Below are 27,275 nucleotides of genomic sequence, written 5' to 3'. Positions count from 1 at the left end.
GGGACTTCCCTGGCTGTCCAGTGGTTAAGGCTCTGCGCTTCTGCTGCACGGGGCTTGGGTTCGATCCTTGATCAGGGAACTAAGATCCAGCATGCCTGTCGCACCGCATGGCAAAAAAACCAATAAATAAATAAGTTAAAAAAAAATCTTGTTCAGCGGTGTGCGGTTACCGGCTCGGGTGTGGTCACTGGTGCTGCCACATCCTCACTGTTTTCTGGTTGGGCGCCAGCCCTTGAGGCACCCCGCCTCACGTGCTTACTGTGGAGACTTGGATATCAGAGCAGCTTCCCTCTCCTGACCCTCCTCCAGGTCACTGGCAAGCCCGGCCTTCAGATTAATTCCTGAGTCCTTCCTCTCTTCCGGCTGCCTCATGGTCCAGGGCCCTTCAGTTGGCCTTCCTCTTGCATTGTGGCTACCCTGTGTGCCAACCATTTCTCAGACTTCCCAGTGTGTTCCCCTTATGTGGCTATTTAAACTGAAATCGGTGACTTCCCTGGCACTCCGGTGGTTAAGGCTTCCACTCCAAGGGGTATGGGTTCGATCCCTGGTCAAGGAACTAAGATCCTGCATATGGCATGACGTGGCCGGGAAAAAAAAAAAAAAGAAATAAATAAATTGAAATTGGTTTGATTGAAATCAAATTTAAAAAGCAGTGCCTTATTGCACTGGCCATATTTCAGATGGTCCCCACCCACATGTGCCGAGTCGAATGACTGTCCCATGGGATGACAGTGCAGCAAGAGAACATTTTCATTATTGTAGAAAGTTCTGTTGGACACGGTTCCAGCCAGCCGCCCAGGGGGCCTTTCTGAGGCTCCCAAACGGCACCCAGCCGTTTGCTTTAAGTGTCTAACCCATGCGGGTAGAGCGAAGTCCTTACAGAGGCCCCAGTGTTGTCCGGATGTGGCCTCTGCCGGTCTCTCTAATGTCATTTCTCCCCATAGTTTCCCCTTAACTATTCTTTAGCCCCGCTGCCTTTGCCCTCTTTCTAAGATATATCTAGTTTGGTCCTGCCTCAGGGCTTTTGTATCAGCTATTCCCCAGGCTGCTGTAGATCTCTCTGGATCTTTCCCTCACCCCCTCCTGTTCTGTCCCAATGCCACCTCCTCCAGCAGGCCTGCTCTGATTTCCCACTCTAAAGTTGCTCTCCCCACCCCACCTCCCAGATACTCTCTGTCTTTCCACCCTTTGTTGTCTTCCCGGTGCTCATCACCCCCTGAAATCACCGGAAGTGTCTCCACTGAACTGTAAGCACTGCAGGCAGGCCTGTGTCCTCAGCTTCTGGAATTGTGCTCGGTATGTAGTGGGGACTCACGCAGTGTGTAAACATATGGATGTGTGGGTGTATCCTACTTAGGAAATTGAGGCTCAAGGCTGGGCTGTGACTGAGCTCACAGGGCTGGTAGGACAAGAAGCCGTTCCTCATCTTTCTAGGTCTTGTCTTTTGGGGCCTGTTTGATTAGAGCCATGTTGTCAGCTGGAGATGGGGATTTGGGAGGGGTTGTTTGCAGGAGGGTTGGGAGGAGGGACTGTCAGCAGGTTGGGTGGTTTCCCCAAGTGCAGGCAGAATGAGGTACTTCATGGGCAACGTTTGAAGCTGGGACCTGGAAGTGCCCACCTCTGCCATGGCCTTTTCTGGCCCTCCTGCCCTTTCCCTCTGTTTGCTTCTTTCTTCACTGGTGTCTATGGGAATTTCTGCCTGTAGGGGAGCTGACAGTGCAGACCTGGTAGGCTGTGTGCTACACAGTTGCCATAGCAAGTGGCAGATGCTATACCAGCCTGATTAGGCCGTAAAGGGCACTTCTTGGTTTATCTTTGTATTAGGCATGGCTCCAGAGCTCAGCTGTGGTCCGAAGCTGCCTTTTGCCATGGGCCAGCTTGATTTTCCTCTGGACTGGTTTCATTGCCAGGCAGGCTTTTGGCTCCAGGGTCCAGGCTCACCTCCTCCCAGCAGAAAGGGGGCCACTGGGTCTTCTGTATTCCAGCAAAGGTGCCAGAGTTTGCTCTGATTGGGCTGGCTTTTATCACATGACTGGCTGTGAACCAATCAGTGGCCAAGGATGGGCTGTGCGGATTGGCCAGGCTGTATCACATGCTCAGCCCCTGGTTCAGTGAGTGGAGCCAGCACCCACATGGCAAGAGGTTGAAAGTAGGGGAGGGGCTTAATTGAAGCATAGGTTCCAGGAGATTGTGCATAGTAGGCAGCAGAAACAATATATCCATCCACTGCCAAGGGCTAGGCTTGAAAATTACACTGCCTCATCTTAGCACATGTGCCAAAAGAACTTCAGAAGTGCAAGGGAATTATATATGCATTATGTAAATACAATTTTTTTCTTTTATGTTGAAATAGACATGTATACAAGAAAGATACCCAACTGACACATGCACTTTGAAAGTCCACAAAGGGATGCAGAAAGAGAGCAGGAGTGATCCTCTCAGTCGCTGGCCTCACATCCAGCACCACGGCTTTGCCTGCCGTGGTCTTTATCTAAATGGAGTCATAAAGCATATATTTCTTTTTCTCTATTTCTGGCTTCTTTCACCCATTTGCAAACTGGTGAAGTCTGCCCCCGTTGTTGCGAGTGCTCTTTTCATTGCTGTATAGTATTTCAGTGGGACCACACTTCCATTTCCTTACCTCTTTTACTGTTCATGGGCATCCAGTAAGGTTCTGCTCATTGATCATGACCCTAGTAGTGCTAGGAACGTTCTCATACATGTCTTTGGGTGCACTTGTGTGTGTATTTCTGTGGCATTTTATCTGAAGATAAGAAATACCCACTCATTTCACTTTCTGGGCCTTGAGGAGTTCTTGGACTCAGAACTGTCTCTCCTCCAACCTCCATGCTGTGTAAGGTCCTGAGACTTGTTCACTAGAACCCCTTAATTGTAATCCACGGTGATCCTGGGCAATTAGGTCTGGTTAGATGTGTCGTAAAGCCATAAATTAATTACCACTTATTACCTGGGCGTTGTCTCTCTCAATCTGTTTGGAAGTAAAATAGAAAAAACACATACATGCATACATGCTATTAAAAAACCAAGCAAGCTGAAGCAAGAGCAGGTGATGGCAAATTGGTCTAGCCCATCTCAGTCTCCCCGCAGCCTTGCAGGCATGATGGAGCTTGTTTTGAGGTTCATCATCTTCTAGGGCCTGGCTTAGTGACTGCTTCCCTTACCGAGGGGGAGGGGTTCCTCGTGTGTTTGCTCTGTTGATCTCCTCTCACAGTAGAGATGGGAGAATGGGAAACAAGGTTTTTCAAATTGTGAAATGTTGTCCTTGGTGGTGCCTAAGACCTCAAAGATCCAAGGAGGCAGCTTTAAATAAAATTGACTTACATGGTACGAGGGGGGCTTCTTGGGTGGCTCAAGTGGTAAAGAACCCACCTGCCAATGCATGAGATGCAAGAGAGGAGGTTTCAGTCCTTGGCTCGGGAAGATCCCCTGGAGAAGGAAATGGCAACCTGCTCCAGTATTCTTGCCTGGAAAATCCCATGGACAGAGGAGCCTGGTGGGCTACAGTCCATGGGGTCACAAAGAGTCGGACACAACTGAGCATGTGTGTGCACGCGCGCGCACACACCCACACAGACACAGTGAGATAGGGCTTCTGTTTTCCATCCTTTTTGTCCTCCTGATTATCTCCAGGGGAAAGTGTTGGTGCTAAGAGGGCTTGAGTGCCATTCTAACACTCATCTCTCCCTTTTGACAGAGAAAGAGCAAGTCTCACGGTGCCAGCCTCTTTTTTTTCGTGTAGGTAACAGTCTCTGGATAGAATCTACAGCATTCATTTGTTCACATTGTATTTATTCCTGGATTTATTTTCTAATTCCAGCAAGTGTTTACCAGTTATGCTTCGGATAGCAAGCGTCTTTAAAATATAGCTGTTGAAATAAAGCAATAGCAGCTGCTTCAAAGAAGCACATTATGTAACAGTGAAGGGGGTATCCGGATATGGCAACACATCAGAGAGACACTGGGAAGAATAAATTAATGTTGAGAAACTTGAAGGCAGTGGATGGAAAAGGACTCTGGGAAAAATGAAGTCAGACAGCAGTGAAATCCCAGCTTTTATTTTAAACTGGTGCTTGGCTTTGCTAAGAAAAGCAGAAAGAATCTAGACATTTGAGGTTGCCAGACACACATAAGCAGTAATGTGGGTCACCTGGCTGGCAGTCCATGGGCTGCTGGTTTTAGGGGAGGAGGCCTTTTGAGTTTTGGTCTTTCTCTTTTTCGTATCAAGGTGAAGTCCATGTAATATCCAGTTAACCATTTTAAAGTTCACGATTCAGTGACATTGAGAACATTCAAAATGTCGTGCAGCCTCCACCACAGTCCAGTTCCAGAGTATTCTCATCAGCCCCAGAGGAGCCCCTGTACCCCTTAGCACTCACTCCCCATCTTTCCTCTCCCCGGCCCCTGTCACCGCCAGTCTGCTCTGACTCTGTGATTTGCCCATTCTTGACCATCACCAGTTTCTAAGAGAGGCTTATTCTTTTCCTCCTTGACTCATTGTCCATCAGGCTTGTTGTCTGTTGTCCTGAGCACATGAGGATGCCGTGGTGTTTGCCTCGCTTGGTCGGGTGATGGAGAGGTTCAGCTTCGGGTGTCTGGGTGTGAATTTCTCACTCGGAGGGACCCGAGTCAGTCTCTGTCCTCACACACTGGCGTCCATCCCACAGACCCGCTGCTGGGAGAGGAGGAACAGAGCAGGTGTGTCTTCTCCCCTCCCGAGGACATTAGGGAGACCTGAGGTGTGCACACCCGAACAGCTCTGATCATTGCATTGCCTGCAGAAGACAGTCCGGGCTGCTTGGCTTGGCAATCCAGAGGCCCTTCCTCTCACCCAAGTTCAAGTCTTTCTATCCTCAGTTCCCATCATTCCCTCCAGGCACTGTCTGCTCCATACGCACTGTGCATTTTCTCACCTCCTTGCATTGGCCCCTGCCATCCCCTCACCTGGAATGCCATCCCCTGACCTTCTCTGCCGGCGTCTTTGAGCCAGCATCTTCTCCTTGCCTTAATTTCTCCCCCTTTACCATTCTTACGGCGCTGAGCTTGTCCCTTGCTGGGTGGGTTCCAGTTCCTGGTGCCTCTTGGGTGCTTGGTAAATAATTACACACTGAGTGAGTTCTGTCTAGTTATTGTTGTTTGCATCTTGTCATCATCACGAGGTGGGTGCCCTGCGGGCAGTGGCTGTGTTTTCATCGCCTGTGCATCCCTTCACCCAGCTCAGGGCTTGACGTGAGCAGGTCTCTGGATGTGCAAACGTGCTGCCTTTGTCTGACACCCCCTCTCTGCCCCTTTGCTTTCCAGATGCACCCTTGTTTCTCTCCCATCCTCACTTCTACAACGCTGACCCAGTCCTGGCAGAGGCAGTGTCTGGCCTCCATCCTAACCCAAAAGAACATTCCTTGTTCCTGGACATCCACCCGGTGAGCCCCTGCCTGTCAGCCTTTGGGTGGGGGTGGGGGAGATTTCTGTTTGGTGCACACTCAACTTTCTCCTCTCCCCACCAGGCACCAGGCTGTTCCAGGGTGGGGGGGATGGGAAGCCTGGGTTTCTTTGGCATTGATAGTTTCTAGGCTATCAAGTCATCAAAGTTTGCCCCGACTCCATAGTGCAAGGACTTTATTATCTCTTTATAAGGGAATTGTCTCTATAAAAAGATCATAACACAGTAAATTAATTAGGAATTATCAACCTGTAAATTAGCCAGAGGCAGCCCTCTGGCTGTGCCAACATGCCATAAAGATCTTTAGGTACCGACAAGAACCTGGAACGTCTTGCAGATAAACTGGGCTCTGGGGAATTTGTCCTGTGTGATGTTTTGTCTACAAACAGGGACCAGGAGGCTATCAGACCTGCACTTGTGACCCTCCCGTGGACATGTCTTTACCCTGTTGCTTCTTCTCTTAGGGCCTCCATTCACTGCAAATTTGCCCATTTGGACTTGGTGGCTTTATCATTAATTAAAAAAATTCTTTGGGTTTCTGTTTCTGGAGTGGACATTTGTGGTCTCCCCCCCATAGGCCTTTTTGGAAGCTCTTCTTCTTGGTGCTTTTCCATGCTGTTTTCCTTGATACTACTCAGATTTTCTTAGCCACTGACTCAACTCACAGCCCCTAGCACTCCACCTTCTAGCTCTCTCTCTTTTGTTTTTTCACTGAAAATCCAGACTGGGAATTCCCTGGCTGTCCAGTGGTTAGGACTCCATGCTTTCGCTGCCGAGGGTGTGTCTTCAATCCCTAGCTGGGGAACGAAGATCCCGAAAATTATGTGGCTTGGCCAAATTAATAAAATAAAATAAATCTGGGTTAGTGAAGTCAGCCATGCTTGCACACATTTCACATTCATATTTCTAGAATGCTCATTATGCTATTATTATAGACATAATCCTATTCATTTAATTTTCACAATAATCAGAGAGGTGGGCATTGCTATTCCCATTTTACAGATGGGTAAACTGCAGCCCAAAGAGGTTAAGTGCTCCAACTAGTAAATGGGGTTCTTGTCCCCATCAGGGAAAGAGCTGTTCTGTCTTGTTAATTGCTTGAATTCTAGTGGTTAGCACAGAAGTACTTGTATTTCAGTAAACATGGGTTTGATTTACTGAGATCCTAGTGGTTGAGAGTGAGTAAGGGATAAGACTGACTTCAAACATAGGTCTTCTTTTTTAATTAAATTTTTTTTTATTATTTCAAAATGTTTTTTCTTTAAATCTGAGTATCATTTGCATATGTCTGTTTCTTAAAAAATTAATATGCTTTGTTTTTTGTTGTTGTTCTGTTTTTTGTTTGACTGCGTGGGATCTTAGTTCCCATGACCAGGGATCAAACCCTTGCCCTCTGCAGTGGAAGTACAGAGTCTTAACCACTGAGCCTCCAGGGAAGTCCCTACTTTGTTTTTGTTTTTTTTTTGTTTTTTAGATGAGTTTTAGGCCTGCAGATAAAGTGAGCAGGAAATACAGAGTTCCTAGACCTTGTTTTCCCCTGGCACGAAGTTTGTTACAGTTGATGAATGAATGTTATTATTAACTAAAGTCAGTAGCTTACATTACGCTTCACTCTGTGTTGTTCAGGTTTATGGGTTTTGACAAATGCATGATGACCTGTGTCCACCATTCAGTCTCCTGAGTGGCTTCACTGCCTTCGGAATCCTGTGTGTTCCATCCATTTATCCCCCGACTACCTTCTATTTTCACTCCCATCTAACCCTTGGCAGCAGCTGATCTTTTCTATCTCTATAGTTCTGCCTTTTCCAGAATGTCACATAGTTGGAACCATCGAGTATACAGCCTTTAAAAAAAAAAATTGAAGCATAATGAATATACCACGTTATTTAAGCAACAAGTGTTATAATGAATATACCACGTTATTTAAGCAACCAGTGTTATAATGAATATACCACATTATTTAAGCGACAAGTGTTATAATGAATATACCACATTATTTAAGCAACAAGTGTATATGATATGTGCTTGTGTCTGACTCTTTGCGGCCCCATGGAGTGTAGTCTGCCAGGCTCCTCTGTCCATGCGATTTCCCAGGCAAGAACATTGGAGTAGGTTCCCATTTCCTCCTCCAGGAGATCTTCCAGACCCAGGGATCAAACCTGGATCTTCTGCATTGGCAGGCAGATTCTCTACCACTGAGTCTCCTGGGAAGCCCCAGTATATAATACAGTGATTCACAATGTTTAAAGCTTATACTCCACTTATAGTTACTTAATTTAAAATATTGACTATATAAACAGGTCTTTTAATGCCCACTACCTTCTGTCCTGTATTAATATACAGTTGATGAAGTGGGTATTAATGAATTAAGTTGATCATAATTAATTAATATGATTCTATTACATGTCCTAGATTAAATTCAGTCTTTATTGTTAGACTTGTTAAGGCTTTTCCATATTGTCTTAAACTTTTAACCAGTTTTTAAAAGGTTTTTATTAGGGACTTCCCTGGTGGTCCTTTGGTTAAGGCTCTGCACTCCCAATGCAAGTGACACAGGTTTGATCCCTGGTCAGGGAACTGAGATCCCATGTGCCATGTGGTATGGCCAAAAGAAAAAAACAAAGACTTTTATTAGAAAGCTAACAAATGGTTTTCCACTTTATTTTTTAGTTCGTTCGTTTCACTGCTTCTCTCTCTCCATTCCTTTCTTTCTCTCCGCTGACTTTTCTCTGTTCTCACTGGTGACTTTCATTTTAGTGTATGGACTTTCTTTTTCTCTGCCACATTGAGAAAGAAACAGTTAAGTCTGGGAGGCTGGAGAGGTGCAAACAGTTGTTTTGCAGCAGTGCATCAGCAGATGCAGAAGTAGGCTTCTCCTAGTTCTCATTTCAGGCCAGAGGCAGACAGGGAGAGGAAGTGGCCTCGGATTTGTTGATTTGGGGAGGATGAGCGTGGGGGTGGATCTGCTGATTTCTGATCTCATTAGTTTTGAAAACAGAATGTCTCCTGGAAGCGGCTACTCTGTTGCCTGTGTTTATGCTCCTGAAACCAGGGGAGGGAGACCCTTGACAGGTGTGGGCTCATGGGGCAAATTCTGTTCTCTGGGGTTGGGAGGAGGGGGAGAGGCAGGGCTTTGCTCGAGAAGAGGTGGCCAGACAGCAGCTGGAGGGACAACCGGGGAGGGAAGGAGACACATTTCCTGGGGAAGGAAGTGGCCCGAGTAGAGACCCCAGCGTGTAGAGTCTGGAGAGCAGGATGTGTCGGGGTCTACAGGATCACCCTCAAGTGGGAGGATTTGCTGGAAGGACTCCCAGGACCCGGCAGGTAGTCACACTCACTTCTGTGATGAGTCACAGCGAAGGACAGAAAGCAGAGTCAGTAAAGGGGGCGGCACGTGCGGTGAAGGCTGCGGGAACCAGGCACAGGCTCCCAGAGCCTTCTCCTGGGGGGTCACACCGGGCAAACGTCGCTCCCCGTGTGAGGTGTCCTCAACCAGGGACGCCCAGTCAAGACTCAGCACCCAGGGTGTTTATTGCGGGCACCCTCTGCCTGGCATGGACTCCAGACTCCAGGAAGGAAAGCAGGTGTCAGCATAAACTAAACTGTTTTACAAACCCTCTAGGCCAGGGAGTCCCTCTTATCTGTCAGGGAGAGGTGGGAGCCCCCTGAAATCCAGGATCCCAGAGGCCAGACGGGGGCCACCATTCCAGGAGGGCAGCCTCAGGCCCACTGGATGAACGCTTTTTCAAACACGGGGGATCTTGCTCACATCCTGCCAGGTTCTCAAGTTCAAACTCTCCCCAGTCATGGGAGCGTGGCCTTTGGCCAGTTCCTCTGTGCCCTGGGGCCCCAGAAGACCTGAGGATGCCAGGCTACGCTGGAAGACAATGCCTGTTCCCACTGGTGTCTGTGATAACAACACAGCGTTTATGGCCCTGAGTGTGGCTGTCTTGCATCCCTGACTTTGCCCTTGCAGAAACCCTGTGAGGTGGGCAGAGCTGTCTCCACTTTTCAGATGAGAAAGAGTCTCAGCTGAGAAGCAGCAGTCTGTCCTCAAACCTAGGTTCCTTTCCATTCTCATTTCCTTTCTTTAAAAAAATTTATTTGGCTGCACTGGGTCTTAGGTGCATCATGTGGGATCCTTCATGGTACACAGATTGTCTAGTTGTGGCATGGGCTCAGTAACTGTGCCATGAAGGTTCAGTTGCCCCGAGGCCTGTGGGATCTTAGTTCCCCCACCAGCGATCAAACCCGTGTTGCCTGCATTGCAAGGCAGATGCTTAACCACTGGACCACCAGGAAAGTCCCTCCAGTCTCATTTCCTGACACCATTCTGGAACCACCTCCCTGGTTTTTGGTTCTAGATGTGTGTCACTTTATTGACTTACTACTTCAAAAACAAGATCTCATTAAAAAAAAAAAAAATCCTGCACAAAGGAAGCTTTCAAATTGGGAATTAAAAATTTCTCCAGGACTTCCCTGACCGTCCATTGATAAGACTCTGCACTTCTAATACAGGGGGCACAGGTTTGCTCTCTGGTCAGGGAACTAAGATCCCACAGGCTGCATGAGGTAGCCAAAAAAAAAAATTCTCTCCAAATGGAGAGCTCACTGGCAGTCCAGTGGTTAGGACTCCACTCCTTTGCTGCGGTGGCCTGGGGTTCAATCTCTGGTCTGGGAGCTAAGATTCTGCAAGCTGTGCAGTGGAGCCAAAAAAACAAAAGGAAAAAATTTTTCTCTAAGAAGATTAACATAAAATTAAACACAAAGAAGAAATATCACTAAACTCTCTCTAAAATATCATCCCCTGCCCTTGGCATGAGCTCTGTTGAAATGGAGATTCCAGAGGCACTAGGGACCAAGCAAGTTTCCCTGGTGGCTCAGTGGTAAAGAATCCTCCTGTCAATGCAGGAGAAGCGGGTTCGATCCCTGGGTTGGGAAGATTCCCCCGGAGAAGGAAATGGCAACCCACTCCAGTATTCTTGCCTGGACAGAGGACCCTGGTGGGCTGTGGTCCACGGGGTCACAGAGAGTTGGGCACGACTGAGCGAGTAAACAAGAGGGACCGGGCATGCTTCCCGAGTCAGACTGTCTCTTTCAGATGCTGGCAGGAGGGAATGGAGAGGGGTGGGTGATTGGAGAAGATAGGGACTTTATCAACATGCGAATCTATTTTATTTTATTTGGAGGCTGGAGGGAGGGGTAATGACTGAGAAATATCCTTCTGCACTCAGGAATGCATTCTCTGAGTGGAAAGATGGAAAGGATTATTTTTTCCTATCCAGAGAGAGTCTGGTTCCCTGGAGGGGATCCCGCAACGTTGTGGACATAAGAGCCATTTGGAGAATATGTATTTACCCATCAGCGGTTAGAGTGGGTAGAGGAGACCCCAGCAGATGGGCACTTTACCTGGGACATGCACCTTCTTGAACGGGACCAGGGAGAGGGGGATTAGAAGGGGTTCCCAGGGGTCCAGGAAGGGCTAGCCCCTCACTGCGCTTGTTGCTGCAGGTCACCGGAATCCCCATGAACTGCTCTGTGAAACTGCAGCTGAGCCTCTTCCTTAAGTCTGTGAAAGGCATCGGGTGAGTGGGGTCTTGGGGCCGGGGCTGCCTTGTGGTTGAGAGATTGGGGTCTCAGGGAGACTCTGGCCTTGTTTTGGGGAACTCAAAGTCTGGGGAGGGATATGGCATCTGGTCCCTGCCTCTTGAACTCCTAAGGGGAATCTTAGCTCTGAGCTGAGTCCAGGCCACATCCTGACACCCCTGCCCTTTTGTCTGTTGACGTTTGTCCCCCCTGTTAGTCAGAATGTTCCGTCCAAGCTGTTTCTCCCTTGACAGAGTAGCAAAAATTAAATCGTGCCCAAACTGAGTGTTTGAAAATGGAAACTTGGCCAACAGCATTCTCTAGCGAGACCATTCACCTGAGGGAAGGAAGATTTTTTTTATTTTTTTAATTGGAGTGTAGTTGCCTTAAATGTTGTTTTGCTTCTGCTGTACAGCGAAGTGAATCAGCTGTATGTATACATTTACTCCCTCTTCCTTGGCTTTCTTTGCGGTGCGGGTCACCATGGAGCCCTGAGTAGAGTTCCCTGTGCTATCCAGCAGGTCCTCATCAGTCATCTGTTTTATACACAGTATCAATAGCATATGTCAGCCCCAAGCTCCCAGTCCATTCCAGCTCCCTTCCCTCCTTGGTGTCCATACATTTGTTCTCTAATGTCTGTGTCTCCATTTCTGCTTTTCAAATAGATTCATCTGTACCATCTTTTTAGATTCCATATATACGTGTTAATATACAACATTTGTTTTTCCCTTTCTGACTTACTTCATTGTGTGTGACTGTCTCTAGGCCCATCCACGTCTCTGCAAATGGCACAATTTCATTCCTTTTCATGACCGAGTAATATTCCACTATATGTGTGTGTGTGTGTGTGTGTGTGTGTGTGTGTGTATATCTTTATCCACATCTTCTTTATCCATTCTTCTGTTAATGGACATTTGGGTTGCTTCTGTGTCTTGGCTGTTGTAAATAGTGCTGCAGTGAACACTGGGGTGCATGTATCTTTTTGAATTATGCTTTTCTCTGGGTGTATGGCCAAGAGTGGGCTTGCTGGGTCATATGGTAGACAGGAGAAATTTTTTAAGTGCAAGTTTTCTTTTTCTTTTCTTTGTTTTTCCAGTAACAGCTTCATCAAGATTTAATTCACACAGTCTAAAACTCACCCTTTGAGAATGTACAGTACAGTAGGATATTCACAGAATTGGGCAACATTACCATAATCAATTTTGAAACATTCCATCAACCCACAAAAGAAACCCCACACCGTTAGCTGTCACTCCCCATTTCCCTCAGCCTCAGGCAACCCTTAATTTACTTCCCATTTTTATGGATTTACCCATTTTGGCCATCTTATGTGAATAGAGTTGTATAATATGTGACTGGCTTCTTTCACTTAACATGGTGTTCTCAAGGTTCATCCATGTTGTAGCAGGTGTCAGCACTTTAGTCCATTTTATTGCTGAATAATATGCCATTGTCTGGCAAGACCATGTTTTTATTCATCCACTGATGGACATTTGTGCTGTTTCTACTTTTTGGCCATTATGAATAATGCTCTTCTGAATCTTTAAAAAAGTTTATACATTTTGTTTTTGGCTGTGCTATGTCTTTACTGTACTCAGAATTTCTCTAGTTGCAGTGGGCAGGGGCTGCTCTCTAGTTTTGCTGCACAGACTTCTCATTGAGGTGGCTTCCCTTGTTGTGGAGGACAGGCTCTAGGCGCACAGGCTCAGTAGTTGTGGTATACCGGCTTAGTTGTCCCTTGGCACGTGATGTCTTCCTGGACCAGGGATGGGACCTGGGTCCCCAGCATTGGCAGGCGGATTCTTAACCACTGAACCACCAGGGAAGTCCTGCTCTGAATATTTATGCCTGAGTATGTGGATGTATGTTTTCATTTCTCTTGGGTAGATATCTTACAGCTGAATTGCTGGGTTCTCTGGTGGCTCTACGTTTAACCGTTTGAGGAACTGTCAGACTGTTTTCCAGGGCGGCTGCACTGTTTCACACTCCCACCAGCTGCGTGGGAGGGTGCCAGCATCTCCACATCCTCGCCAACTCTTGTTATAACATCATTATAGAACAGAGCTGGTGGCTCAGATGGTAATGAATCTTGCCTGCAATGCTGGAGACCTGGGTTCGATCCCTGGCTTGGGACGATCTCCTGGAGTAGGAAATGGCAACTCACTCCAGTATTCTGGCCTGGAGAATTCCATGGACAGAGAGCCTGGCGGGCTACAGTCTACATACAGGCTTTGCCTGGATGGCAAAGAGTTGGACACAACTGAGCAGCTTTCACTCACTCATTCAGGATACAGCCGGGTGCGGGAGCGTGCTGATTGGTTGTTCTGTCAGGTTCTGTACTTAGTGTGTTTGAAATAGTTCCATTAAAAAAAAAAAAAATCCCTCAGAAAGATTCCTGGGCTGCAGGAATGTGAGCATCTGTTTGGCTTTGTGAGATGTTTCTCAGCTGGAAAGAATAACACTTTGAGTGCACTGGGGATCATTTGTATAGCTCATCCACACTCCTCTGCTAGCTTTTTTTTTTTTAAATTCAATTAATCAGTTTTTATTTTTTTGGCTTTGCTAGGTCTTCGTTGCTGTCTCGTTGTGGTGCATGGGCTTCTCACTGCAGTCGCTTAGCTTGTTGTAGAGTTCAGGCTCTAGAGGGCAGGCTCAGTAGTGGTGGTGTGCTGGCTTAGATGCTCGACGGCAAGTGGAATGTTCCCGACCAGGGATTGAACCTGTGTCCCCTGCTTTGGCAAGTGGACTCTTAACCACTGGACTGCCAGGGAAGCCCAAGCTTTCCATCTTTACCTTTTGAGTCTGCTCAGAGAATTTGTTCCTGAAGTGTTTGCGGCTGGTGAAGCAGCGCCACGTGGGCCTTAGGCGTCTGCTGCTCAAGCTGGAGTTCCGGAGGGCCCCCCATCACTCGATGCCTGGTCTGCTAACTTCATGCTCAGGGCGGGCAGGTGACTAGGACAGAGGAGCCGGAAAGGCTGGGTGGGGACGGGCCAAGGGCCAGTCTCTGTTGAGCACCAGGGGCCTTGGGCTCAGTGTGGCCACATCCGATGCATTTGCAAATGCAGGTTTCAGAATCTGGATTTTAACACCTGCTTTCTCAGTTTCACCTGTTGGGAGTTCATTCTGATTGTTGACAAATATTGCCCAAGCCAGCAGTCTCTCTGGGTGGCTGGATTCTGCCTGTTGGCGGCCACACACTGCTACTTTGATCTCTCTGAGCCTCTGTGTCCCCAGCTGTTCAGAACTGCCGTGGGCTGGGGTGATGGTCTCAAAGATGGTGTTTATCAACATCCCTGAGGGCTATTGAGGAACCCGTGTGGGAAAAGTCTAGAAACACAGCTGTTCCAGAAACAGAGCCATCTAGCTGTGACTTCTCTGAGGAACTTCTGTGGTGTTTGCTCACAAGATAGAGGCACGAGGGTTGCACAGTCTGTGCATTTAATTTACATCAGTTCTTACAAACTCCAATTAAAGAGGCCAAAGTGAAGGGGGAGGCCCCCCCGCCCCCGTATTTCTAGAATGTTTTCCATGTCTGTCTCCTCTGTAGGTGATACTGTGTAAATTCATTTCATTACCCAGCACTCTACTTAATAAGTGATCTTTGAGAATTGTGATTGAGGATTTGGGCCTTTTGTGCTGACTCTAGTGCCTGTCCCCCAAGTGGGTTCCATCTCCCCTCCAGCTGTGCCTTCTTTAAGCAGACCCAGGAATGTGAAGTTATGGAATATTTGTTTGTTCTATTGTTTGCTGGCATTTAACAGCTGCATGCTCAGTTGCTAGGTCATGTCTGACTCTTTAGGACGCTGTGGACTGTAATCTTCCAGGTTCCTCTGTGCATGCAATTTTCCAGGCAAGAGTACTGGAATGTATTGCCATTTCCTCTTCCAGGGGATCTTCTCAAGCCAAGGGTTGAACCCGTGTCTCCTGAGTCTCCTGAACTGGCAGGCAGATTCTTTACCATGGAACCACCACCTGGGAAGCCATTTAACAACTAGACAACAGTGATAAACACTGAACACTTTTTTATGCTGGGCATTTTTCATGTATCCACATTCAGTCGTCACTAGAGCCCTGTGAGAAATTCATTGTAATCCCCATTTTTCAGAGGAGGCACAGAGAGGGTAAGGAGCATGCCCAAGGTCACACAGCTTGTTGGTAACTGACTGTGTCAGGGGTTCCCAGGACCACTCTCAGGTTCAATGATTTGCTGGGAAGACTCAGCTGTGATTTATTACATAGAAAATATTCAAAACATAACCAGCAAAGGGGACAGGCTCACAGGGTGAAGTCTGGGGGAACCAGACAGAGGCTTCTAGAGCCCTCTCTTGGGGGAGTCACACAGGACATGCTTCCTCCTCCCAGTGATGACTTGTGATATGTGTGAAGTGTCCCCTACCAGGGATGCCCAGTAGAAACTCTCCCCCGGGGATGTTTACTGGGGGCTGGTCATGTCAGTGCTTTCTGCCTGGTATGCACCCAGATTCCAGACTCCCTGAAGGAAAGCAGGGGGTCAGCATCAACCGCCTTGTTAGCTGGGTACATTGCCATCCTGAGTAAAACTGGCATTCTGTTTCAAAGAGGAAGAAATGGACATCAGCTAGGTCCCTGGCAGCACCCACCACATAGAAGACATGAAGTTTTCATTTAAAAAGATATTGTCGGATTGTCAGGTTGCTTCCTGTCAGGAGATACCCATTCCTCAAGATCACGCCGATCTAGTCGTTGTAGAATCACAGGTCCAGAGCTGTCTGACATGAGGCACCGCAACAGAACTTCTCACTTGCTTGATCTCCCTTATTTCCAGACAAACTGGGAACATCCAGCCAGTGGTCCTGCCGCTAATGTGGTTCGAAGAGGTAAGACTGCCTCCCTCTCCCTGGGTACCAGGTTCCTGTGGTCGTGGTCTGATGGCTCAGTGAGGAGCTGATGTGGGCATCTGAGGCAGGAGGCTGTGTGTGGTGGGGAGGCGGGGCTGGCTAGCTGGACTCTGTGATGCAGAGCAGTCTATTAGAAATTTCGCCCTCTCCAGGCACGTTATGTCAGTTATGCCACTGGACTGAAAGGCTCAGTTGAGATGAGGAAGACCAAAGCTGCCTGAAATTGTAAAGTCCCTGGTCAGCGTATAAAATAATTTTGCTAATGCATGTGACCACTTCTCCAAAGATGAAGGGAAGTTCATTTTCACTGTGTCGGCTTTTTATTGAACTTCCTTTTCTCCCAGCTTTTCAAGATTCCTTCTAGCTTAGTTCATTTTAATTCAGGGTGAGCTAACAGCCAGAACAGCCAGATTCCAAATGTCAAATTCACTTCCTGCTCACATCACAGTCTGATGGAGAGGGGAGGTGGAGCTGTGCTCCATGCAGACATTTGGGGACATCTGGGCTCCTTCCATCGTTTGGTTCTGACCTTTCGGAGATCCTCAGAATCCATTTCCGTTCAGTAAATTGGCAAAGAGATGGAGAGAATCACGTGGGAGCCAGGCGTGGAAATTGTGATGTCCTTGTGCCCACATCCCATTGGCCAGAAGAAGTCAGTGGGCCTGCCTAGCTGCAAGGGAGTCTGGGAAATGTAGTCCTGTTGTGTGACCCTGGAGGACATAGAGGCTGGCCTAATGGCATGCTTTGGCCAGTGGACTTGGGATGGGGAAGGGATGGAGTGGCATCTGCACCCTCAGCTCATAGTATGTGGCCCTAGTCCATCTGTTTGTCCTTCTTCCCCAGAGCGGTGCAATGGAGGGTGAGACCCTTCAGACATTCTATACCCAGCTGGTGTTGATGCCCAAAGTGCTGCAGTATGCCCAGTATGTGCTCCTTGCCCTGGGCTGCATCCTACTGCTCATCCCCATCATCTACCAAATCCGGAGTCAAGTAAGTAGTGGTCAGAGCATGGCCTGGGCTGCGTGGTCCCTTGCCTGCTTGGGGGATGGAGGGGCTCAAATCAGATCCCCCAACTGTCCCTTCCTGCTGTGCCCATGGACACAGCCTGCACCCTCAGCCTGCACCCACTTGGAGCAGCAGTCCTAGGTCTCTACTTGGGCTGGGGAGCCATCCATCACTGCATCCTTGCCTCTCCTGCATCTTCTGTTACCACTTCTCTGCCTGTTTTGGGAGGCTTGGGGGCCCAACTTTGGAGGGACTGCAGTGGTTTTGGATCATCAGACCTGGTACTTGAATGGTTTGTTCATCCAGTCAGCAGCTGCTGGCTGCCAGGTTCTGGCAGGTACAGAGCATACAACGGTGAATAAGACAGTTCCTGTTGATGGGTGTGCGGGGACCAGCATTCTAGTTGGAAAGACAGGTGGGAGTCAAGTAACTAAACAGAAGAGACAATTTCACCCATGATAAAGATGACAGAGAATGTGATAGGCTCAGGGCAGTGCTGTCCAGGACAGATACAACACAGCCAGATGTGTGATTTTAAATTTAAATGTTCTAATAGCCACGTTAGGTAAAAGGGAATTAATTTCAATCATGTCTTTTATTTAACCTGGATATATCCAAAAGATTACCATTTCTATCTGCAATCAATATAAAAAAATTAAGTATTTTTGCATTATGTTTTTGAGTGAAGTCTTTGGAATCGGTGTGTATTTGACACTTAACAGCAGATCTTGATTGGGACTCACCCCATTTCAAAGCCTCCACAGCCACATTTGGCTGCTAGACTGGGCACCACAGTGTCCAGGGAGGTGGGGGACAACGATAGTGATAATGTTAGAAAAGGTTTCTTTGAAGAGGTTGAATTTAGGCTTAGAGGTGAATGCTCAGCGCAGAGTCATGGAAAGAGTGCTGCAGGTGGAGGAATGGCCAGTGCAAAGGCCCTGAGGCAGGGATGGGCGGGTCTGTATTGGAGGATCCTGCTGCAGTGGGTTGGCTGGAGGGAATGGACGTAGGGGCGGCAGGGGAGGTGGTATCTCAGAGGCAGAGGGAGGTCATGCCTGGCCCTATAACTCGGGAGGAGCAGCTTGGAACTGATTCCAAGGGATGACTGGAAGCTTTTAACTCATTATTGACCGGGGAATATTTGCAGAAACAAATACCTGTAGAAGGTGATTTTTATTTTGGCCAGCCAAAAATTAATTCTGTTATTTCACTGTGTGCAGGTTATTGCATTCAATTGTTACCCCTGACACACCTGTAAAGGATTCTCATTTTCATGAGATGTTGTCTTCAACTCACTCCTCTGTAGAAACAAAGGAGCGTTCTCTAGCATCATGAGTTCTATTTTCACTTTCCACATCAGAATCAAGCACTAAGGTTTTTTGTCTCTTTGTTGGTCTAATATTCACATTGTCTGAATCAGAACTATGTTCTGAAGAACTGTCATCTTCTGAGATACTAGTATATATGTTGCTCAGACATTCAGAGAAAGTATCTGCCTAAAATTCACCAAAAAATTCTTCTTCACTCAAAATTTCACAATGTGTCATTTTTGGGAAAATTTTACGTTTATAATACAAGATTGGAACAAAAACCTTAATGGAGCAAAACGTGAATGATGATGACAATCATAAGTTGTATAATGAGCCCTTGATCAATTTTAAGCTCTAACAACTTCACCTGGTGATATTAATTGTATTCACATGTGTTAATTCACTCTCTAAAAATATGTGGATACGTCTCTGGTCAATAATGGGTTTAAGGCGAGGGGTGACTGAGTTGGTTGACATGTGGCAGCTATTAATAGGTCTTCCCATGAGAGAGCAGGAGCAGGGGGACCAGTGAGGAGGCCCAGGTGAGCTCGGATACTGGCTTGGACCAGAATGGGAGCAGGTATTCAGGAACAAGAGCCCTGAAGAATCAGTCCAGGGCCATCTGCCATTCAAAGTCAGGAAGAACATTGGGGGACAACAAATACCCCCCTTTCTTTTTTTTTTCTTCCTTGGTCTTTTTTTTTTCCCTGCCTTGCAGCAGGGCATGCAGGCTCTTAGTTCCCCAACCAGGGATTGAACCTGTGCCCCCTGCAGTGGAAGCACATAGTCTTAACCTCTGGACTGCCATGCAAGTCCCAATGAAAACCCCTTCTTGATTTGGCATCATTCATTAATTCATTCATGGCATTCACTGACACTTTCACAGCTTATTTTGAAGGGACACTGCACAGTTAGGGGGGTACAGACATAAATAGGTTGTGAGGTCTAGAGACCAGGGGGCATTATGCAGGTTACTGCCGTCACATGGTGACAGGGGCCCCTGGGGCAGAGGACTTGGGTGAGTAGCTAGCTGGTAGACAGGGGACAGCACTCAGTGGCACAGTCTTGCAAGGCCGTATTGAATCCATGAACCAGAAACCCCCCCTTTGGGGCCCCCCACTCCAAGTTTTCCTGGAGCCCCAGGCCTGGGCCTTGGAGGGGGGTTGCCCAGCTTCCCTGCTGCCCCCTCGGGCCACCTGCAACACCAGCTTTCTTGCTTTAGCTTTGGTAAACAGCCTTTTCTCTTTTGCCTTTTACTCGGAGGCAGATTGCATGCTTGCTTGCTTGTTGGTAGCTGGGGCGATGATAAACCTTTCCAGGCTCTTAACCTGGGCTTTCAGACCTTTATCACCATTTCCCTTCCAAATTCCCCAACCTTCGGGGGAAAAGGTTTGCACTGATGTGAGGGTACCAGGGCCTCTGGTGTCTTGAGCCCCTGATGAACGTTGGGGATGCAATCCTCTGTCACTGCCCCAGCCAGAGCAGAAGGAACTCCCTACGGTGTTTGGAATGAATTATGCTGGGAGGACAGAGGGGACCAGAGGCCCTAGCCCCCAGTCTGTGGATGACTCCCCAGGCCCAGCATCACCGTGGGTTTCCAGGAGTGAAGACATACACAGCCACACGTGGGCAGGGGGTGGGGGTGAGGTGGGCGGGTCCAGGGGAAGCAGCTGGTGAGGGCCGGGGCCAGACAACCCCGCCGTCTGTCCCCTCTGTCTCTCTCCTAATGGTCCATCAGAAGGGGAAGGGGGAGGAGACTGAGGATGCAGGATGTCAACACTTCCCTGCTTCACCCCCTATCCTTGTCCCCCAAGTCCCATAAGATTATTGATCGTTTCTATTAATGATGGTGAGGCTCCCTCCCTGCAGGTTGTACTGGAGGCCCAATCAATGAAATTTATCCCATTATGTATTTTGAACAGAGGAGCCTGGCAGGCTACAGTCTATGAGGTCACAAAGAGCTGGACACAGCTGAATGACAAATACATGTATTTTTTGGTTTAGCAAGGGTTAGGCCTTTTGTATTTTTATATATTTCCCCTGGGAGAAAAAAAAAAAAAAAGAATGGCACATCATTAAACTCAACATATTTTAATTTCTCTTCAAAGACATTTTTTTTGTTCAAGTCATTCTTGAAAAAAAAATTATTTTAAACAGAAACACCTCTGTTTCTGGTCTATTTAAAATGCCACCTGCTAGCTCAGTCAGTACAGCATGAAATTCTTCACATGCCACTTGCTCACGTCTCTGAGTCTAGGCTGAGCCACCTCGCGCACCATGGCCCATCGCCACTCCTCAACTTGGCCTAAATTTTCAGGCCGACAGACCCTTTTTAGTTTGCCCATCTGATCAAATATGTTTCCTGAAGATGCCGGTGTATCTGTCTTCGGTGAAGGGCACTATCACTTCCCAGATCTCCCAACTGCAGTCATTCATGGTGGTTGGACGCGAAAGTTCTGTACCCCACCCCCTGCTTGTTGAAGAACCCTGCAAATTGAAGAACCCTATAAAAACCATGTGTGTTCAGCTGGAACGGCAACTATAAATTAGCTTGGTTATCTTCTAGGAGAAATGCTATTTATTTTGGATTAGTTTTAAAAAGGGCTCAAAGGATAAGGAGGCCGTTCAGGCCTATTCTGAATTCCTGATGACATCAGCTCCCAAGGGGACTGTACTGCAAGAAGCAAGACTGTAGGTGGGTACCAGGTAATGCCCCCGCCCCACCCCCGCCTCCTCCCGTAGTGAGTAGAACTCTGGCACCTCGAAACGCTTTGGATCTTATACATCTCTTCAGCCTGCACTTCACCTGTCTACAGATTGAAAATATGTACTTGTATACTTTGCTGTCTTCTTAACATTCTGAGTGATCCCAGGCGTGGTAGGGGACGGAGGGCGACTAGTGGGCTGGTGTCTTATTTTCAAGGTTGTCTTAAAAAGGCAGGATCAAGGTTTAGGTCAGCCGCTTCTCAGACTTCCGGTGCAATAGACTCTTCTGGGGAAGTCTGCTAAAAATGAAGATCTGAGGACATTCTTCTAAACCTCCTGAAATAGAATCACGGACAGGCCCCGGGAATGTGTTATTTTAATCCCATGGTGACTCAGTGGTAAAGAATCCGCCTGCCAGTGCAGGAGACGTGGGCTTGATCCCTGGGTTGGGAAGATCCCCCGAAGAAGGAAATGGCAACCTGCTCCAGCATTCTTGCCTGGGAAATCCCATGGACAGAGGAGCCTGGTGGGCTACCGTCCACGGGGTCGCAAAGAGTTGGATACAACTGAGTGCACACGCACCAAGGGGATTATGAGTAGATTGGTCTATTTATTTTTGGCTGCACCCTGCGGAGTGTAGGATCTTAGTTCCCCAACCAGAAATCGACCCCACGTCCCCTGCGTTAGAAGCGTGGAGTCTTGGCCTCTGGACTGCCAGGGAAGTCCCTGATATAGATTGGTTTAAGTGAATCTGGCATGACTGACCAAGAAAGAAACAATTTAGGCATCACCTGGGTACCCACTATATATCCAGAACTCAGTCTGAGGGAAGGGTTGCCAGATTGAGCAAAAACAAACCAAAAAAACTCCCAAGAAATGACAGCAGCAAAGAGGTGCTCAGTTAAATGTGAATTTCAGGTAAACAGCGAATGATTTTTTGCCTAAGTGTGTCCCATGCAGTTGTCAGGACACGCTTATACTGAAAACCTGTTTGTTGGTTACCTGAAATTCACATTTAGCCAGCTGCCCTCCCTGCATCTGACAACCTACCTACAGGAGAAGTAGGCTGGTGCCTTGTGGGTTCACCTTCCTCTGGGTTGTGTTCCTTTAGGTCTGAGGTCTTGGGAGAGCCAAGTCCAGCCAAGGGAGGTGACAGGCAGCGCTCTGAGCCCTACTGTTGGGGTTTGGGCAGCAGTGAGTCAGTCACACTATGGCTGTGCCTCTGATCATAGCTGTTATTTTGGTTTCTGAAAAATGTGCCGCCCTCGCCAGCTTCTGGGGCTGTGCCTGCTCGGGTTTAAATAGCTTTCTTGAGAGCTAAAGCCTGAGGATGAGTCGACAGCCCTTCTCTTTGGGGCCAGTTGGCTGCTCCAGTTTGCTTCGACTGCCAGGGTTGGAGGAGGAGGGAAAACGGAACACGCCAAGTGCTGGGCGTGGGTGTGTTTGCTGGCAGGCGCCGCCAGTCCCTGCAAGGAGCAGAAGGGAGGGACAGCTGTGTCCCCAACTAGACTCTGGGGGGCTCCTCCTGCCGATCTGGGGATAAGAGAGCCTGGCCACGTCAGGGCTTAGTGTTAAGGGGGTGTCCTCCTGAGTTTGGGAGCAGGACATCCTAGCCAGAGATGGGTACCCCGCTTTCCTTCCTGTCTCCCAGAATTCCTCTGAGATGCCTTCTTAGGTACAGTTTGGCCCCTTGGATACCCCTCCCCCATCCAGCCAAGATTCCCTTCTGCAGAAACTTGTTTGCTGTTCTGGGAGTGTAAGGGTAAGGTCTTCCTAGAAGGGGGTTATTGGCTTTTAGCACAGATAGAACTGGTGATCTGTGAGGTCTCAGCCCCGTGGTTATGCCTCCCTGGATGCAGCCAGGATATCCTGCCTACTGCTCCCTCCCCCCTCCAAAAAACCCCCCCACAAAACACTGTAGTCTCCTCTTGACTTTACCAACAGAATTCAAGCTTCAAGTTATCAGGGAAGGCTTTTTTTTTTTTTTTTTTTAATCTTTTGGCCACACCACACAGCATGTGGGATCTTAGTTCCCCGACCAGGGATTGAACCTGCGCTCCCTACATTGGCAGTGTGGAGTCTTGTGGACCACCAGGGAAGTCCCAGAGAAGTTTTTGATTAAAGAGATTCTATTGCCTTGCCTTCTGGAAGGCTCAGCCCAGATGAGACCCCTATCCCCAGTCATGTGTACTTGGGGAAGGCAGTGTCCTATTGGTGCTGGTTTAGGAGACCAGGCAGGCACTTGAGAAGTTGCCAGTGGTCCAGAAGACCTAGAATCCCTTCAGGGAAGCCTCTAACCTGTTTTGAACACCTAGGGGAGATCCCACACCTTGCCTTGCACTTGGGCATGGGGTGGGCTTGAGGAGCTGCTAGCCCAGAAAGATGTCTTTATGTGAGTAAGAAAAAGACAGCCCCTCTGTGCAGACGTGGCCTGCTTTAGGACCGAAGGTTTAGAACACAGAATACAGCCCATGTATAGCCCCCTTGGCTGAGTGCCTTTGTGCAGTGATCAACCTGGACAACTGTACTAGGCAGCCCTGCAGGGACATGTTCCTGGATCTTTCTTACCTTCTCATGAGTCTCATTAATTCCAAGTCCTCATTCCACAGTTAAAGGACAGTGTTAGGGAACAGGAGGAGGAGGAATCTGTCTCAGGTTCTGGTTCCTTGAGGGTTTGTTACATGTGTCTTTCTTGGAGAAGCAGTTTCCCCTTTGCACTTTTTTTTAAAAATTTTAATTGGAGGCTAGTTACTGTACAATATTGTGGTGGTTTTTGCCATACATTCACATGAATCAGCCATGGGTGTACGTGTGTTCCCCATCCTGACCCTCCCTCCCACCTCCCTCCCCATCCCATCCCTCAAGTTCATCCCAGTGCACCAGCCCTGAGCACCCTGCCTCATGCATCGAACCTGGACTGGCGATCTATTTCACATATGATAATATACATGTTTCAATGCTATTCTCTCAAATCGTCCTACCCTCGCCTTCTCCCACAGAGTCCAACAATCTGTTCATTACATCTGTGTCTCTTTTGCTGTCTCGCATATAGGGTCATCGTTACCATCTTTCTAAATTCCATATATATGCGTTAATATACTGTATTGGTGTTTTTCTTTCTGACTTACTTTGCTTTGTATAATAGGCTCCAGTTTCATCCGTCTCATTAGAACTGATCACTTTTGAGCGAGGCTGTCTGCAGTCGTAGCTCTTTGGGTCCACATTGCTGAGAATATGCCCCCCGCCCACCGCCCTGACTGTCACCTGCTGCCTGCATGTGAGGGTGTGGGTCAGCAGTGGGCACTGGTCTTGCTCTGACACCCCTGCCCCCCCCACCTCCCCTCCTCACTCCTGGCTGGAATGTGGCTCAGTCTGGGTAGCCTGAGATCAGTCCCACAGGAGAGGCAGGAGTTTCACCTTCCGCTTGTCCTGCCCAGAGTGGAGTTTGATTTTTCCCCACCCCACAGTGAAGCAGACCTCTGGGCTTTGTGAGCACGGTCCAAGCAGGCAGGGGTTTTTGGGGTTTTCCAGCCACAGCTGCTGGGCAAGAAGGCATCTCTCTCCATTTTCAAGGGGAATGAAGATAGAGGGCTTAGGGGATGAAAAGTTACCCCCAGTTTTTATTGTCACAGCTTACCTTAAATTTTCTTTTTGTTGGAGTATGATTGTTTTACAGTGTTGTGCCAGCCTGTGCTGCACAACCAAGTGGGTCATCTGTGTGCATGCGTATATCCCCTCCCTCTTGAGCCTCTCTCCCACACCCCATCTCACCGTCTGGATCATCCCAGAGCCCCGAACTGAGGTTTCTCTGTTCTACAGCAGCTTCCCACTAGCTATGTTTTACATATGGCAGTGCCCACATGTCAGTCCTAATTTCCCAGCTCGGCCCACCCTCCCCTTCCCCTGGGTCCACATGTCCGTTCTCTACATCCGCTTCTCTATTCTTGCCCTGCAAATAGGTTCATCTGTTCCATTTTTTTCCCTAGATTCTACACACATGCGTTCATATACGATGTTTGTTTTTCTTTCTCTGACTCACTTCACTCTATATAACCAACTCTAGGCCCATCCATGTCTCTTTAATTTCATTAAATTTCCTTAAATTGTGAAATTAAAAAAAAAAAAAGTAAAGCTAGATGAACTACCCTGAGTTCCCTCTTACCCAGACTCAACCTCAATTGTTCACATCTTGTCCTAGTTCTCCTTTTCACTGTGTGCCCTTTGCCCCCACCCCACCAAGCCCCACAGCCCTCCCCCTATCCCGAGACAACCATTTCTAGGAATTTGGTGTGTGCCTGCTTTCCCCCTCTAAATCTGTATCCATGAGTAGTAGATCAGTTTTTGAAACGTTGTCTCTGGAGGACATGCTACATGAGTCACTCTGCGGCCGATTTTCCCTTTCTCAATTTTCTGTTTGTGAGAGCTATGTAGGTTGACTACCACCTTGCGACTCTGTTTTAGATGCATTATGATATCAGTGGACATTTAGGTGCTTTCCAGTTTTCCTGTGTCGACAGTATTGCTTATATAAGCCCTGAACTCCTTGCTCTGCCCTTCTCTCTCTATTAGGCGAGTCCCTTTGGACCTCAGTTTCCCCATCTCTAAAATGGGATGAGAGCAGGGCGGGATGGTGTTTCATGAGATGGGGAGACCCTTGCAGTTGCGACCCAGGAGTCTGTAGGTCACTCCAGTCTTTTCTCATTTCGAGCCTGATTGGTGGGGGCTGCTGATGGGACTCCCAGGGGGGGTTTCCATGCTGTTGGAGGATGTGCAGGGGCGGGGCGGGGTGTGGGCGGGGCTTGGCATGGGCGGGGCTTGGTGGCCGGCCTTAGTGATGCAGCGCGCCTTGCCTTTTCTCCACAGGGTTCCAAAGATGCCATCAGCCAGCCCGGTCTGGCCACTCAGCCAGACCAGCTTCCCAGCCCCTACACCCCGCTTCTTCAGGACTCACTCAGTGGACAGCCCACCAGTCCCAAAGTCTGAGCCCCCACCTCCTGCACATTGCACGCACGCACACACACACACACACACACACACACACATACACACGCATGCCCCTGGCACGTGTCCACACGAGTGCACAGGTGTGTGCAGACACTCAGGGATGGAGCCGCTGCTGAGAGACTTGGGGGAAAGACTGGTCAACAAGGACTGTTCTGGAAACTTCTCTCCACGTAATCCACAGGCCTGACCATAGGTGCTATGGGCACGGGGTCCCCTAGCCCAGGCCCTTAATAACTCACGTCACCTCTCTCCAGCGGTCCGCTCCATCTGTCTTGAAACACTGCAGCCCCTTTCTGGTGGCTCACCCAGGCAGGACAGGGCGTTTACCCTGAGAGGCCGCCACTGTCCCCAAATCCAGCCCAGGAGTGCTGACTTCCTGTGCCCGAACCTGGTGGGCAAGGTTTTGTGGTTCAGCACCCAGCCCGGACCAGAGCTGTAGCCACTGGACTCCCATCTGGGCCTCAGAAATGGAGATGCATCGTAAACCCCCCGCAGGATCATGGGTTTGGGTGTCCAGGTCCCTTCCCTCCAGCCTAAACTGACATCATCCTGTATACTGAGCCAGTCACTTCCTGGCTGGGGTGGCGGAAGGCTGTGCCCTGAGCTGCCCGCCACCAAGGTCTGCAGCTATCAGGTGCCAGGGCAGAGGTAGAGAGGCTCCGGGACGTCAGCCTGGGTGTCTGGTCAGGAGACCCATCCGTCTGGGACTCCTGGTCTCTGGGACAAGCAAGCCTCTGTCTCTTTTCTACTGGAAGAAAAACTGAATATCATCTTTTAAAAATAATTCATCATTGAAGTAATAAACCTTTTTAAAAAGTGATCGCCTGAGTCTGTAACAGCCTGTTTGTGGGAGGCTGGGTTGGGGGTGGGGTGCGGTTCCTTGGGAAGTTCTAGGCTCTTCTCGCGTGCTAAGCCACTTCGGTTGTGTCCGACTCTGTGTGATCCTATGGACTGTGGCCTGCCAGGCTCCTCTGTCCATGGGGCTTCCCAGGCAAGAATACTGGAGCGGCTTGCCATTTCCTCCTCCAGGAGATCTTCCCGACCCAGGGATCGAACCTGCATCTCTTGCATCTCCTGCTTTGGCAGGCAGTTTCTTTACAGCTAGCGCCATCTGGGAAGCCCCAGGCTCTTTTTAGCTAGTATCTCATTTCTGGTTACTGCCATCATGAGTGTCTCTCAGAGACTGGGCTGCAGGCCTGCCTTTCCATTGTTATTTAAGAATTCCAACTTGTGTATATTTAACACTTTATATAAATTCTGCATGAATTCAGTTCTTCTTAAGAAAGAATAGCATCCATGGGAACAATTATCCCTTTTGATTTTTGAGCA

General features: G+C 48.5%; 1 protein-coding gene across 5 annotated transcripts in view; it reads left to right on the top strand.

Annotated features, from left to right (window-relative positions):
- Positions 1–26,766, top strand: part of SCARB1 (scavenger receptor class B member 1) — a 92,977-nt gene extending 66,211 nt beyond the window's left edge. For 2 of the 5 annotated variants that reach the window (XM_043902080.1, XM_043902085.1), the window contains 5 exons: positions 5,320–5,438; positions 10,970–11,043; positions 15,849–15,900; positions 16,765–16,911; positions 20,605–20,796. In XM_043902080.1, the coding sequence (XP_043758015.1) occupies positions 5,320–5,438; positions 10,970–11,043; positions 15,849–15,900; positions 16,765–16,911; positions 20,605–20,781 (569 nt within the window). In that variant the 3' untranslated portion in view covers positions 20,782–20,796. The other 3 variants (XM_043902083.1, XM_043902081.1, XM_043902084.1) reach the window with 3 other exon arrangements.
- Positions 26,767–27,275: the final 509 nt, after the last annotated feature.

This window comes from Cervus elaphus, chromosome 5 (assembly GCF_910594005.1).
Source record: "Cervus elaphus chromosome 5, mCerEla1.1, whole genome shotgun sequence".
Classification (NCBI taxonomy): Eukaryota; Metazoa; Chordata; class Mammalia; order Artiodactyla; family Cervidae; genus Cervus; species Cervus elaphus.
The sequence above is the reverse complement of the archived record's forward strand: the minus strand, read 5'-3'. Positions and strand labels throughout refer to the sequence as shown.